Below are 14,993 nucleotides of genomic sequence, written 5' to 3' on the forward strand. Positions count from 1 at the left end.
CCCACGTCGTTAAGGTGGCTTCCCGATTCTCGAACCACGTCCTGGCGGCGTCTTCCAATGCGAAATAGACATGCCGCAGCTTGTCGTCGCTGTCCCAACTGTTAAACTTAGCGACCCTCTCATACGTTTCGAGCCAGGTTTCCGGGTCCTCGAATGTTGATCCGCGGAACGTCGGAGGTTCCCTGGGCTGCTGCAGCACGATGGGGGATGCTGGGGCTGCCATTGGGGTTGCCTTGTGCACAATCTTCTTGGTCTTCTCAGGTAGAAGTCCGTGCTCCGGGGGCAGCTGTTGAAGACGGCGGCTTGCTCGATGTTCCGGGATGGCGCTGGTGTTGTCTTTGCGGTCCGGGCTTGTATTACGGCTTGTCGGGGGCGTCCGGTACATGGACGTAAAGCACCTCCACCAGATGTCACGTGGTAGTGACGGCGAAGAAAGAAGCAGTACGGTGGAATACAAAACTAGCTTTTATTGGGCGAACCTGTGCCCACAAAACAGGCTACACTTATAGCGCAACGAAAGCGGCGAACACAGTCGGCGATCGTCGGAAATCTGATCAGCGGGTCAAGCGCGTCGGCTTTTATAGATCAGTCGTCGAATGTTCCAGATTAACTGATGGGACCCGCGTGTCTTCCACAAAGTTCTACACCATTCGTGTCACGCGATGAAATCTGATAACACAAGGTTCGGCGACAACAGACACGCGGATAGAAGCGTCGATAACTTTCCAGAAACGTCGGATACATGCAGGCGCGTCCCTCGCTGTGCGATTACAGATGTTAAGCGGCGAAACGTGGTTGCCCGATAAAGATAAGTACACGTGTCACTATTCTTATCATCCACCACACACGGCCGCCTGATTCAGTTGATAATGCGGGCAGACCGTCGCTCTGACCACTAGCCAAGCGACAAAAGCCTGAAAAAGCATAGAATCGGAAAGACATCGCTACAAAATACCGGCCCCGTACCCAATTGCAAAGCAAACTTGACCACGAGTTAAACTGAATGACAAAAGTCGCTGTCGGGACCGAGCTGAAGCATGGAGGGTTTTCATGTACGCGCCGCATCACAACATGTAGCCTACACCCTCGGCATTTTCCAACGTCAGCCTGGGAAAGCTCTGTAATGTTTAAGCATTGTTGCACAGATATATAAATGGCAACCCGCCGCGGTTGCTTATAGTGACTTTGGCATTGCATTGCTAAGCACGAGGTTGCGGGATCGAATGCCGGCCACGGCGGTCGCATTTCGATGGGGGCGAAATACAAAAACACCCATGCAATTATATTTAGGTGCAAGCTAAAGAACCCCCGGTAGTTGATATTAATCCCGAGTCCTCCTTGACGGCTTGCCGCATAATCGCATCGGAATTCCAGAACGCAAAACTCCAAAAATATTTCATGGCATATTTAAACAGCCAGAACGGTGTCGATAATGCCTTGCACAATTTCAGCTTTAAGCAAAAAAAAACGCGTTTGCCCAATTTTTTTCTACCCCGATACAAATATGGGAAGACTATAGGCACGCTCAAGCAAATTTGTTATATTTTTTTTATCTCAGCACAGGAACATAACCCCGGAAAAGCAGACAGTAGCTTTACCCAGCCGCATCTCATGTCTGCACAGTTTTAACAATATACTGGCTCATCTGCATGATTGTCCTCGCCACATAGCAACAGCTTTTTAAAGCCCTACTACAAGAAAATGTTGTGCCATGCAAAAAACCTACTTTCAGGTGGCAGTGATGTATGTACATTGTAAAATAATTTACGCCCTTAAACGTGAAAAAAAGTGTACATGTGTCTATAACTGACATCCTTAGGGTGTTATCTATATAACAGACACCCTAAAGGTGTGAGTTATAGACACATTTACACCCTTTTTCACTTTTTAGGGTGCAAATTATTTTATAGTGTAAAGCACCATCACTGCGGAGTTTTACTTTCGTAATACGAGCGGCAGCGTCACAAAATGAACTCGCAAATCAAGATGTTTCTAATACCAAAACTCAAAAAATATCAGCGCCCCTCCAATCCCTGAAGGAGGATGACCAACGAAGCTGTGTATGTAGGCCCCTTAATGACGAACTGCATCTCCACCGCGGATCGGCCCTGCATTGCACTAACTTCGGGATCGGCCCACGTATGGGGAGTGCTTAACGCCTGCTTCACCTCCACCGCGGATCGGGCCAGTATGGCATATCTTCGGGATCGGCCCACGTATGGGAAGTGCTTACCGCCTGCTTCACCTCCGCCGCGGATCGGCCCTGCATTGCACTATCTTCGGGATTGGCCCACGTATGGGGAGTGCTTACCGCCTGCTTCACCTCCGCCGCGGATCGGCCCTGCATTGCACTATCTTCGGGATTGGCCCACGTATGGGAAGCGCTTAACGCCTGCTTCACCTCCGCCGCGGGTCGTCCCGGCATTGCACTATCTTCGGGATTGGCCCACGTATGGGGAGTGCTTACGCCTGCTTCACCTCCGCCGCGGGTCGGCCCTGCATTGCACTATCTTCGGGATTGGCCCACGTATGGGGAGTGCTTAATGCCTGCTTCACCTCCGCCGCGGGTCGGCCCTGCATTGCACTATCTTCAGGAACGGCCCACGTATGGGAAGTGTTTAACGCCTACTTCACCTCCGCCGCGGGTCGGGCCAGTATTGCATATCTTCGGGATCGGCCCACGTATGGAAAGTGCTTACCGCCTGCTTCACCTCCGCCGCGGATCGGCCCTGCATTGCACTATCTTCGGGATTGGCCCACGTATGGGGAGTGCTTACCGCCTGCTTCACCTCCGCCGCGGATCGGCCCTGCATTGCACTATCTTCGGGATTGGCCCACGTATGGGGAGTGCTTAACGCCTGCTTCACCTCCACCGCGGGTCGTCCCGGCATTGCACTATCTTCGGGATTGGCCCACGTATGGGGAGTGCTTACCGCCTGCTTCACCTCCGCCGCGGGTCGGCCCTGCATTGCACTATCTTCGGGATTGGCCCACGTATGGGGAGTGCTTAACGCCTGCTTCACCTCCGCCGCGGGTCGTCCCGGCATTGCACTATCTTCGGGATTGGCCCACGTATGGGGAGTGCTTAACGCCTGCTTCACCTCCGCCGCGGGTCGGCCCTGCATTGCACTATCTTCGGGAACGGCCCACGTATGGGAAGTGTTTAACGCCTACTTCACCTCCGCCGCGGGTCGGGCCAGTATTGCATATCTTCGGGATCGGCCCACGTATGGGGAGTGCTTAACGCCTGCTTCGCGTCCACCGCGGGTCGGGCCGGCATTTGACTATCTTCGGGAACGGCCCACGTATGGGGAGTGCTTGACGCCTGCTTCGCGTCCACCGCGGGTCGGGCCGGCATTTGACTATCTTCGGGAACGGCCCACGTATGGGGAGTGTTTAACGCCTACTTCACCTCCACCGCGGGTCGGGCCAGTATTGCATATCTTCGGCATCGGCCCACGTATGGGGAGTGCTTAACGCCTGCTTCACCTCCGCCGCGGGTCGGGCCAGTATTGCATTACTTCGGGATCGGCCCACGTATGGGGAGTACTTAACGCCTGCTTCACGTCCACCGCGGGTCGGGCCGGCATCTGAATATCTTCGGAATCGGTCCACGTATGGGGAGTGCTTAACGCCTGCTTCACCTCCGCCGCGGGTCGGGTCAGTATTGCATATTGACACGCGTACTTATCTTTATCGGGCGACGACGTTTCGCCACTTAACAACTGTAATCACACAGCGCGGGACGCGCCTGCATGTATCCGAAGTTTCTGGAAAGTTATCGATGCTTCTACCCGGCTGTCTGTTTTCGCCGAACCTTGTGTTATCTGATTTCATCGCGTGACGTGAATGGTGTAGAACTTTATGTAAGGCATGCGGGCCCGAACATTTAGTCTGGAACATTTGACGACTGCTGTGTAAAAGCCGACGCGCTTGACCCGCTGATCAGATTTTCGACGATCGCTGACCATGTTCGCCACTATCGTTGTGCTATAACTGTAGCCTGTCTTTGTGGGCACAGGTTCGCCCAATAAAATTTAGTTTTGTCTTTCACAGTATTTGCTACTCTGTTCTTCAACGTCACCACCACGTGACAATATCTTCGGGATCGGCCCACGTATGGGGAGTGCTTAACGCCTGCTTCACGTCCACCGCGGGTCGGGCCGGCATTGCACTACCTTCGGTATCGGCCCATGTATGGGGAGTGCTTAACGCCTGCTTCACCTCCGCCGTGGCTCGTCCCGGCATTGCACTACCTTCGGGATCGGCCGACGTATGGGGAGTGCTTAACGCCTGCTTCACCTCCGCAGCGGGTCCGCCCAGCATTGCACTGTCTCTGGGATCGGCCCACATGTGGGAAGTTTTTGCTTACCACTCCAACGACATGAAAATTTCTTTGGACGGTAGAGGTATACACTCCCTTTGGATTGTATCTTTGCCACACAACAGTAATCGCCATCTTTCTTGCTTGCATTTCCGTTCTTGAAAACGCTGTACTCGCTGCTTTCCTGTCGAAAATGCTGTGTCGTGTTGATAACGAGCATACCGTTTGTGTATTGGAAGTGCCGGGCTCGCAGCGCAAAAAGAAAGGAAATGCGCTCAATACAAATGACGATTATTGCTGTGTGCCAAGATACGAGCCAAAGGGTGTAATTTTGCATAAATGTTTACAGCTTCGCTGTAAAAAAGAAAAGCGGTCGTTGCCGCTGGCCAGAAATGACGAAGAACGCGGTACGTTGTGAACCAGCCTCGGCATGACCTGCGATATCAGGGGACGCGCGCATTGCGCTGAAAATCTCGGAGGTCATGGCGTGGGATTAGCGTCACACCCGTTAACCACCAGGTGCCCGCGTCGTCTGCTTAGGTGCTATTTAAAGGCTCTAACGTGCAAGTTAGCCGAAGGAAAAACAGCAATACAGTTAAAGCGTCTCCTGATATGTGGTGTTGTTGGAACCGTAGGGAAGTCGATGACAGGATTTGCTTTCTTGCTTAACATTCTTCGTCTAACTTAGATTAGGATAAGTTTCTACAATTACCAGCCCTGCAGATTTGCTAAGATTGCTTCAATGGTGTATGTAGTACTCATTTATGACCAATTTCGACACAGTCAGCTTTCGTAGCAGTTGGCCTATTAGCGCTGTAAAGGGTTGTTCTACTGACCCCGCTACCAATTTCTCGCGTATTGTGCAATATTCGCAGGGAATAACGTTCTCTCTGTATTTCCCCGGAACAAGTGCCCTGAGTTTGTGTGTCTCCCGCAGCTGCTGCCTGGAACACGACTGGTGCTACTCGCAGTCCCCGTGCTCCAAGCTGTCCTTGTACCTGCTGCCCTACGACTGGCACTGCCTGACGCCCGGCCTGGCGCACTGCGGTCAGGCGCACCCCTTGTTATTCTGTGGAGTTCTGGCTCGAAGGGCGACAGAGCTCATATGGCTAAGTGCTGGCGGAGCGAGACTGTGTACAGACAGGGGTCATGTTCTGAACAAAATGCTTACCCAAAATGCATAGCCAACAGCTCGACGAAAACTCGCCCGATCAGGTAGCATTTTAGAAAAAACAAACCCTAAGCGATCAATTCTGATCACTGACCAATAGTCAAAGGTTAATTAGGGCACTTAATATTTGACTCAGTCAGTGTCTATCCACAAACCTCTGTGCTCGCAAGTGTCAGTAGAAGAAGGGCATTTTACCGCGTTTAGGCATTGTGAAAAATAACTTTAAAGGAACAGACGCAGTAGGTAAATCCCATGTTGACGATCCTGTCTGCAAAAAAAATACACCTGCGTACGCCGCTGAAACGGCGGAAGAGTCGAACGAGAACGAACAAGAACCTGCGCGCCTTTATCCCCTGAACACCCAGCTTTCTCACCAGCAGAAGCGACTTCACAGCTCTCGTCTACAACGTCATGGGTCCCGCCTAGAGCTAAAAACCAGAGTCGTAAATACGCCGGGTAGCAAGAAATGACTAAAGGAAAACGAAGAGGCGTGACAGTAAGCCCCCCGTAAGCACTCGGCAACCTTTTGAAAGAAGCCAGGGCATGAATGTCCCTTGCATACGCCAGTCGAGGTGATAGAAGAAAGCTTCGGCTGCAGGTAGGGTAGCCCGCTTCCTCCTGCCATAGCTTCGCAACATTTCGTTTGCTCATACCTCTGCTGCTACCAGATGGTTACGAAAAATGCTTCAGGTTAGGACTCTCTCAGGACGGCAATTCACAACTTCCACTCTATAAATAAATTTTTCTACTGGTCCTCGTGAGGGGCGCTTTAACAAAGGAGAATTGAGGATAAGACACCTTTCTGCGCTGATCGTTTTAACCTAAGGAAGGTTGGCAACTGTCCACCATGCACTGCGGCCCTTACAAGTTGCACCCACTGAGCGTGTGACCAAATCACTTCTTCGCCGTTTTTTTTTTCTCCAGTGTAACTTCAGACGCTCCACGAATGGTGTAGGTAAGGACGAGACCTGTCCGCGCTTTCAAGAGGCCCGTGGTTCTACAGATGCAATGCAACATTCATTTAAATTAAAATTAAATGATAGGGTTTCACGTGCCAAAACCATGATCTGATTATGATGCACGTAGCAACTTTCATAGCACCACTATATGTGAGCACTGGTAACAAACGCTGACAATGGCCGTCTTGGTATATTGTTACCAAAATGGAACGTTCATCAAATTGAAGCTGTACGCGGCATTTTTTAACTAAATGATTTTTTTTTATTGAAAGTCCATGCGGCTGACGAACGTGGCGTTTCTGTAGAGGAGTTCCTAGGCGATGAGGACAAACTGTGGCTTTAATAACGTGAATTGCAGGATACTGGTTAACAAAACATTTTCCATTAAGCTTTTTCTTATATCTTTCGGGTCATTTGTTTACGTGGCCTATTTGGAGGCAATCAGCTTTTAATGCAGCCTTACTTTTGTTTTGTTCCTCAACCCCTCCCTCAAAACAAGCTAAGAAGCCATCGTTATCGCAATACACATTTATCGATCCATCAGTCTTGAAAACCGCACATATTCGAAATATTCATGATCGACTTTTATAGCTCAATGCCGACAATATCGAAACCGATCATGCTCCACTGTACGGCAGATGCAAATGTCCCGTGACGACGTGTGTGACGAATTTGAGGGTTGTCATATAAGACACGACACGTTGCGGAAGATGCATCTCAAGCAGAACTAGCCGTATCAGCATCCGCCGTGACAGGCCGCGACCTTTAGTTTCAATTTCGTCACGTTTATCGTCGCTGGGTGTTTCCGCGCGATGTAATAACGAATAGATCGCTTCTGTGCTCCCGGCTTGATTGTTTTTGAAATGTAGACTCCAACTCAGGGAAAGCATGCCGAAATGAAAAATTATAGTTCAGAGCCAGGGTATATATACAATCGCTTAAGACGACACTTGGCTAATTTCTTTATATACGTGGACGCGTTTGTGAAAAGCGAGCCTTGACAACGACAGGTGCGATCATGGAAACGTAGGCTAGACTGGTTGAGGCATTTAACCCAATTTCCCATTTCTTGAACCACAAAGAAATGACAATATGGGGGCCAGTTGATTCAGAACGGCGCCCTGGCGAATACGTTTACCTTGCTAGTCATACTGATTGCAGTGCGAATGGGCTTAGGCAGAACAAGCAGCAGGAAATTAAGAAGTAGTGGGAACAATACGAATTTCCGCGTAGGCATGCCTCATCCAAGAATACAGATAAAGCAGTAAGGAATGCAATACTGCACAGAAGTTAGTATGTCGGCCTTGTGCATTCACCGGGCGTGTTGTCTTCAGGAAGTTGCTAAACATTCATGTTACGAACAACGTGAGAGCAAGTGCAGGTGTTAATGGCGCACCTTTCGTCTGCACACAACTTCTCGTGTGTATTTCCAATATGTCTCCATTAGTTGAGCTGCATGTAGGAGGCGTTCTTTTCAACTACATGACCAATATGTTCGCCGTATCATAATCATGTATGGCCATGTGAATTTATATGGGAATATACGGGTTTTCATACAATATCCCATATGATAATTTAGGATTACGGATGCAGAGCATATAGGATGCGCAGTGTATTTTTAAAGACACATATCTCACACTCTAGCTTTGTTCTTCATCTTTTTAGAGAGTCTGAAGTCTTAGTGTCCTCAACGTGCGCTTTGTGGGCCCCGTCGCTTGCAGCGCACCCGTCTTCGCTGAGCCCGCACGCCCACTGCGGCCAGCAGCTGTGCCAGTGTGACCTGGAGTTCGCCAACTGCGTCAGCCGTTACCCGTGCCCTCGCAGGAGGGTGTCGTGCCAGCACAGCAAGTTCGCCTCGTTCCACCGATTCCTGCACGGCAAGAAGAGATAGCAATTAACGAGCCCTGCCCCCCTCCATTGGGGGCAGGGTGCCGACCGATACAACAATGGACTGCTCTACGCGCGGGGACCGACGCCCACTGCCCTGCTTCACTCGCCCCGCCTTCAACCGTACAGCCCGGCGCCGCACAAGAGACGAAAGATCAAAGGTCGTCGGCCTCCCGGTCACCCGACGGCCCGACGACCGGGCTGGAGATACAAGAGACCCCGACAAGGCTCGACGCCTTGGACTTCCGTGTGGTTCCCGACTTCCCCTTCCGTTGCACTCAACAAGACGCACCTCGGCAAAGTGCGACCGTACGTGGGCGCCAAGAAGGCGCCGGTAGCGCCGCCTACCAAGATGGAACACAAGAGGCCCACGCAGATTGCGCAAGTCGATCCCCGGGAACTGTCCTCGTATTCGGCTAACCTCAGCGTGGTCCTACCTGTCACACCGGAGGAGCCGCACCATGAGCGGCGCGTGAGTGATTCTCGCGGCGCAGGCCCCCTCGCAGTGAGAGGAGATTCGACGGAAGTGCTGTCAACTGCGTCTTCCGGGACGCTTGGATCGTCCAATGCCACCAGCGCACCGTCGAGTGACGTTCAAGAGGGCGGCGGTCCAACAGAATTAACCCAACCGGCTCCTGATCGACGGACGGCTCTCGCGGGTGAACCGCAGTCGACGTTCATTAGGAAGAAATCGCCACTATACCCGGCCCACTCGCCTGGAACAGGCTTCTTCCTAGAAGCTAAACTTATAAAGTACCCGAAGCGAAGCGCTCCCAGCCCACCAACACGGCAGGTGGTGTCGGAGCAGAATCGAGGCCATCGAACAGCTCCGGTCCAGGCTTTGGACATTGTGAGTGCACTACCTCAGATGCAGTCGACACCGGCTACGCCCACTACACTCGAACTTCTTCTCAGTACCACACGACGTGCTGAGCACACAAGTGCGGTTGCTCTCCCTACGCTCCTCCCCGTCGCCATAGAAACTGCTCGCGACGTATCTTCGTCAGAACAGTCAAGGCTCGAAGGTCTGCCTGGGAATTCCAGCGAGGAAGCCACTGCATCTTACAGGCCGCCAACGGCGAGAGAGCAACTAAGCTCTCACAGTGCTGAAACAGAGCCTAGTTCGGGGTGAAAACACTTTCAGGGTCAGCCAGACTTATCTTAAATGTGCGGTCCGTTTGTCTTCAGTGGCCTGCACTGAAGAAACTGGACTGAATGAGGCATTCTACAATGTGAGGCGAGAACTTGGTGTATATCGTTTTGTGAATGTGGCGTTTTACTTTCAAAGGTCCGCGTACGAAACTTTTTACAAAGTGTGTGTTTGTGCTCTGTGACTGAAAAAATGTGAACCAGTCTCTTTGCCAACTTGCGTATCCTACACTGTTATGCGACGCAGACATTACTGTCGTACTGTGTTAATTATTTTTTATAATTTCATGAGTTACCTGTTTCATTATTGAAAGTTACCAATCCGTTCCATTCACATGCATGGCGACATTTATTGAATGTTGCCTCACCATTTTGTTCAGTTGGCGACATTTATTAAACATTATTACTCTGTTTCATTCACTTGCCTGCATTTATTAATAGTTACTAGCTCGTTTCATTCACTTGGCCACATTTATTAAACGTAACCAATGTGTTTCGCTATTGAAAAAAAAGATGTTCCAAAAGCCAGGGTAATTCATACTTCTCTGCATATTTGCACTCAATTTGCTTAACAACGTTTCGAAAAACAATAACATAGACGTTTGGTCACTTATGCGGGCGGCATCGTTAGTACACAAATGATCCAATAGACAAGAATAAATCTTATTTATCTACGAAGCGGCCGTAAACATGGGGATGTTTTTGTTACGTTGATGGTTAAAGCTAGTGAAAAGACATTAACAAGCGTTTCATTCACATTGGTGACATTAACGTACACCGTGTCCAGCTATATATATATATATATATATATATATATATATATATATATATATATATATATATATATATATATATATATATATATATATATATATATATATGAAACATGCAGGTAGATGAGATTAACAGACCTACGTTGTCGGGTCTTCAGAAATCTGGCGATCGAAAACCATAGCTATACTAGAATCGTAGCTTTCACCTTGTGTTTTAACTTCTTTTTCCTTGTAACAACTTGTTTTACGTTAGCTCGGACAGCCTATATACTTTGGCGGTGAGTCGCGACTTCTCTAAACTCCTGGGAAGGAGTTCACACGCCATGGCGCTGCCATCGCGAGGGTCAGCTGTCTGCCTTGTTGCTATTGGCCTCGAGCTCCACCACTGGAAAAGCTGGCGCCACCGTCGACGTGACATGCTATTAGGGATCACGTGGACATAGCGGCGGCGTCGTCTGCTTCGCGGAGCGCCGAAGCGAGCTGAAAACGAGAGTTTAAATTCCCTCGTACGCTGCGGTCCTCATTTAGTAGCGAGATTTTCCCGCGTCGAGTATCTCCTTTACAACGTTTGAAAGCACTAGAATAGGTAGTGGCTGCCTTTGTAGTGGCGCGCAACATGGTAGGCTACTGCTCGGTGCCGCAGTGCCGGACGTACGCAACGGAGCCCGGTGTCAGCCTTATTCACACGTAGCCGCAGGACAAGAAGCTGCGTGAAGCTTGGCTCGCGAAACATAAAACCGGCAAACAGTCATCGGCTACAACTCGGGTATGCAGCAAGCACAGACGCGAGGAAGATTTCTGCTACGGCGCCCGGTCTGCGATGTTCGGAAAACGCGCACTGAGACGCTCGCCCGAGTCCGCTGCCCGACTAATGTCATGACGGTTCGGTCGATGAACTTGTCGATGCTATAGATACAGGTAAGTTCACTGGAGTGGAAAGGGAGCGTAAGAAGTACATTATAAAAAAAGTATGACATAAGGTCATGTTTGTGCTATGTAGTAATGCACTGGATTACAAAAAAGAATCAGCGGGAAATCACACGCTGAGAACACCGATAAACATACAGTGCGACGCAACTCGAGAAATAATATTGAAATGTCCAAGAATTTAGAAGAAGGAAAAAGATTGAATCATCGCGACGGCACATCCCCGTAGGCGTGGAAGTCTCTACAATGAAATTATTTTTGAACAGCTCTGATAGCGCCCACGCAACAATGGTTGCTTGTATACTGTCAAATGCTCATATTCTGCGGCCTAAAGCTCGTGGCACGGTGCGAAAACGCGCACGCGGCGAAAGCGAAACATTGCGGGGACAAGCATGCAGACGCGCAGTCGGTCGCTGCGAATCTGCGATCGCTGCATTGAGGCTTCATTCTATTATGCTCCATTTAGTTATACAAACACTATAAGGACTTTTATTTCACACAGTTTTCTCTCAGCGTTTACCTACCTTTCACGCAAGTAGCCGGTTCGGGAGACTCCATGGCGGCGACCGCGCGCAGTGGCGTTCACTGTACGTATTCAGTAAAGAGATAGCGTCTGTAAACGATTCTGTGCTTTCAGTTTGCCCAAGGTTATTATTTAGACAGCAAAAAGCTTCTCTCGTTTCGAAAGTACTTACAGAAATGTCCGGGAGAGCTCGCGCGTGGTGTTTTCTATAAGCGCTGACAGCAAAACCTATGAGGAGCGCGCCGCGTGATCCCTCATACTACGCCAGCGAGGCGCTTCCGATAGATGGCGACTCCGTAACTCCTCGCCGCCAGTTGCGGTGACCCACGGCGCATGCTCAGAATAGGTGGGCGGCCAGAAACCAGGTGGTCAGCACAAATAGAAATGGATGCAGTCAGTTAACCATTTGGGCGTTGTCAGAGAGACGCCGGAACAGGAAGGTGCCGATAAACAGGGAATATGAAACGCATAGTGCACACGTGAGTGTACACTGTGTCCACTTTAGGCTTTATGCTTTCCGCATACGTGGCGAGTGCGCAAGAGATGTAGAAGTGGGCAAAGACGCTAGCTGCCAGGTCGGTAGCGAAAAAGAGGTATGCGCTTTATTTAATATTAAAGGATGTGATCGGTGAAAGTCATCCGTCCAGGGCCAGTATTCTCCGGCGATCACTTTGGGGGATAGTTTCACTTTCGCGAGAGTTCGCAAGAATCGACACTGGACGCATCGAAGTCTGTAAGGCCGAAAGCGCTCTTGGTACTGTGCGAAGATAACCAGCTGGGAAAAATGGCTAACATGCTGTAGACTTTACACGCAAACGCCTCCGGTGCCGAGTCAAGTGAAATCTCGCGAAAGTGAAACCATCTCCGAAAGTGATCGCCCGAGAATGCCGCCCCAGAGCTTCGTTGGTGCAGTTCAGTGCAGCCTTGGCGCCCCTGATTAACTTCACCAAATATTGCTACGACCACGAGGCAGTCTTTATCAGCCACGCAGGCGATTAGGTAGAGGGATGATGAAATAAGAAATAAATGCGCAAGGAGCAGGCGGAGTGCCGTACCACAGTATGTGTCGAGATTTGACGTAGATGCCATAAGGACAAACTGGTGGGAATTCGTCTGCAAAAGGCGCCGAGAAGGGTGAGGCGGGTTGCCGTATAGGACGTCATGTACGCGGTATGGGGAGTTGGTAGGTGGGCACGAAACGCGTCTGAGGAGGCGGTAGGGATTTAAGAGGAAGCTTTAACTCGGGCCCAACTCCGACGCGGCCTATTCAAATACATGTAAAACGCAAAAACGTTTTTCTGTGATAACCATGCAATGGACCGATTTTAATAAAAGTTGCTTCATTTGAGAGAAAATGTTAAAGTCTAGTGACTGTTCGAAGCGGAATTTCGATTTAAGGCCTGAATTTTATTGAACGAATTTTTAAAAATCCGGAAGTTCGAAAAAGATAGAAGCACGAAGTTTGCAAATCAATAGCTCTCTATCAAGAACAGACAACGCGATTCCGTAAACGGCATCCCTTAGATCATTGAAAGCGGAAAAGTTCTATATGTCAATTTATATATTACGTGAATTTGTTACGTTGGATACAAGGGTTTTGCAAGAGCTGCATTTACACATTACCAAATTTTTTGAGATTCACGTGTCACATATCAATTTTGCCCGATTTAGATGTACTATGATATGCAATTCACAGAATTGTGATATCATTTTTCATTGATGAGTTACAGAGTTGTAAACTTGAGAGTTTCGTTTTCAGAAAATTTGTGATTTTCGCAAAACTTTTGTGAAAAATTGACGATTAAATTAAAGATTCTAAACCAACAGTAACTAAACCTTAGGTTTTTCTTTTAAATGCAACAAACCTTGTCAAATTTGGTGCAGTGGTTGCGAGAAAAGCGAATTTTCCTTTAACATGTATTTAGATAAGAGCACCCGAGGTAAAGGAGGAGTAGATTTTAATGAACAGAAAGGAGGAGAGGTCGGCCTGGAGAGCGTGTCTCTAGCCTGCTACTCCTCACTGGGGAAAGGGGAAGTGGGAGATACAGGGAAAGGTAGGTGGCAGGTGATTATGTTATGGTACAATGAGATACTATATACACGTTATCCAATATGCGGGTGCGCAGTGAACGCGCATACACGTAACGGTAATCTTGTCCATACAAAAAGTAATATTGTCCCAAAAAGTTATTGCGCAAACACATTTCGTATTGACTGCACGTCTCACAGCTTCTAAAGGCGATCGTCTAGACCAGTCTCACTTAAAAAGTTCAAAAGCGATTTTATAGCACGTTGGGCACAGTGAACACTCCTCCAAGCGCCCAAAAGCTTTTCTTCTGAAAAGGGACGGGAGTCCAAGCTGTCAACTATTGATTTGAGTTTTCTGCGTTCGGCCGCATATTGAGGGCACACACAAAGTACGTGAGCTATTGTCTCGAGAGAGTGACAGACGCTACATTCAGGGTCCCGTGCTTGTCCAATCTTGTGAAGGTATCGATGGGTGTATGCAACACCCAGCCGTAATCGATGAATGAGTGTTTCCTGGCTTCTCCGCAACCGAAGTGGAAGCCGGAATTGTAAGCCAGCGTCCAGTCTTTGAAGGCGCTCTTGTCGATGTTCGGGGTTGTCCCAATGTCGTGCCGTAGAAGTTTTAAGGGAGGTATGGAGCAAGGCGTTAACGTCATACCGGGAAAAATGAATTTTTATAATTGTTCCATCAGTGTGCGCCTTTTTTGCTTCCGCGTCAGCCTGTTCGTTTCCAGCTATTCCACAATGGCCAGGAATCCACTGCAGCACGATGGTATGCCCGGAGTGTGACGCCTCAGCAAGTAGAGACATGATGTCATGAACCAGAGGACTATATGCCGTTCTCTCACTCATATAATTGCTGATGAGTTGCAGTGCTGGTTTTGAGTCACAGAACACTGTCCACTTCTCGAGACTCTGTTGCAGTATGCAGCGAACTGCTTCTCGAACTCCGGTCAACTCAGCTGCTGTAGACGACGTCCTGTGTCCTATCTTGAATCGCTGTGCGATTCCCATTCCTGGCATTCCCGAGCTAAAACTTCCTCAACCTCAAGGCATCTGGAGTATGAAGCAATATGAAGTGTGTACAGTTCGTTCGATGGTGACGGTAGCCTGATGCAATTTTCGCCCGCGAGCTGATTAGATTTTCTCTGCATTACTGGACGGCATAAGTCACAAAGCATCGGTCGGATATATGACTTCCGACGCTATAGTGTATGTACTGTGTTACGTTCGGCTGCCTGCAAGTGATGAC

The 14,993-nt window shown here is 49.3% G+C and overlaps 1 protein-coding gene across 1 annotated transcript in view; it reads left to right on the plus strand.

The window, feature by feature from the left end:
- The window catches only part of LOC135919215 (basic phospholipase A2 PA-12A), a 92,025-nt gene extending 82,156 nt beyond the window's left edge, over nucleotides 1-9,869 (plus strand). Inside the window, exons 3-4 of the mRNA XM_065452917.2 lie at nucleotides 5,262-5,371; nucleotides 8,176-9,869. Coding sequence (XP_065308989.2) covers nucleotides 5,262-5,371; nucleotides 8,176-8,345 — 280 coding nt within the window. The 3' untranslated portion in view covers nucleotides 8,346-9,869. The remainder of the gene's footprint in view (nucleotides 1-5,261; nucleotides 5,372-8,175) is intronic.
- Nucleotides 9,870-14,993: the final 5,124 nt, after the last annotated feature.

The sequence above is a fragment of the Dermacentor albipictus genome, chromosome 4, assembly GCF_038994185.2.
Source record: "Dermacentor albipictus isolate Rhodes 1998 colony chromosome 4, USDA_Dalb.pri_finalv2, whole genome shotgun sequence".
NCBI classification, from domain to species: Eukaryota; Metazoa; Arthropoda; class Arachnida; order Ixodida; family Ixodidae; genus Dermacentor; species Dermacentor albipictus.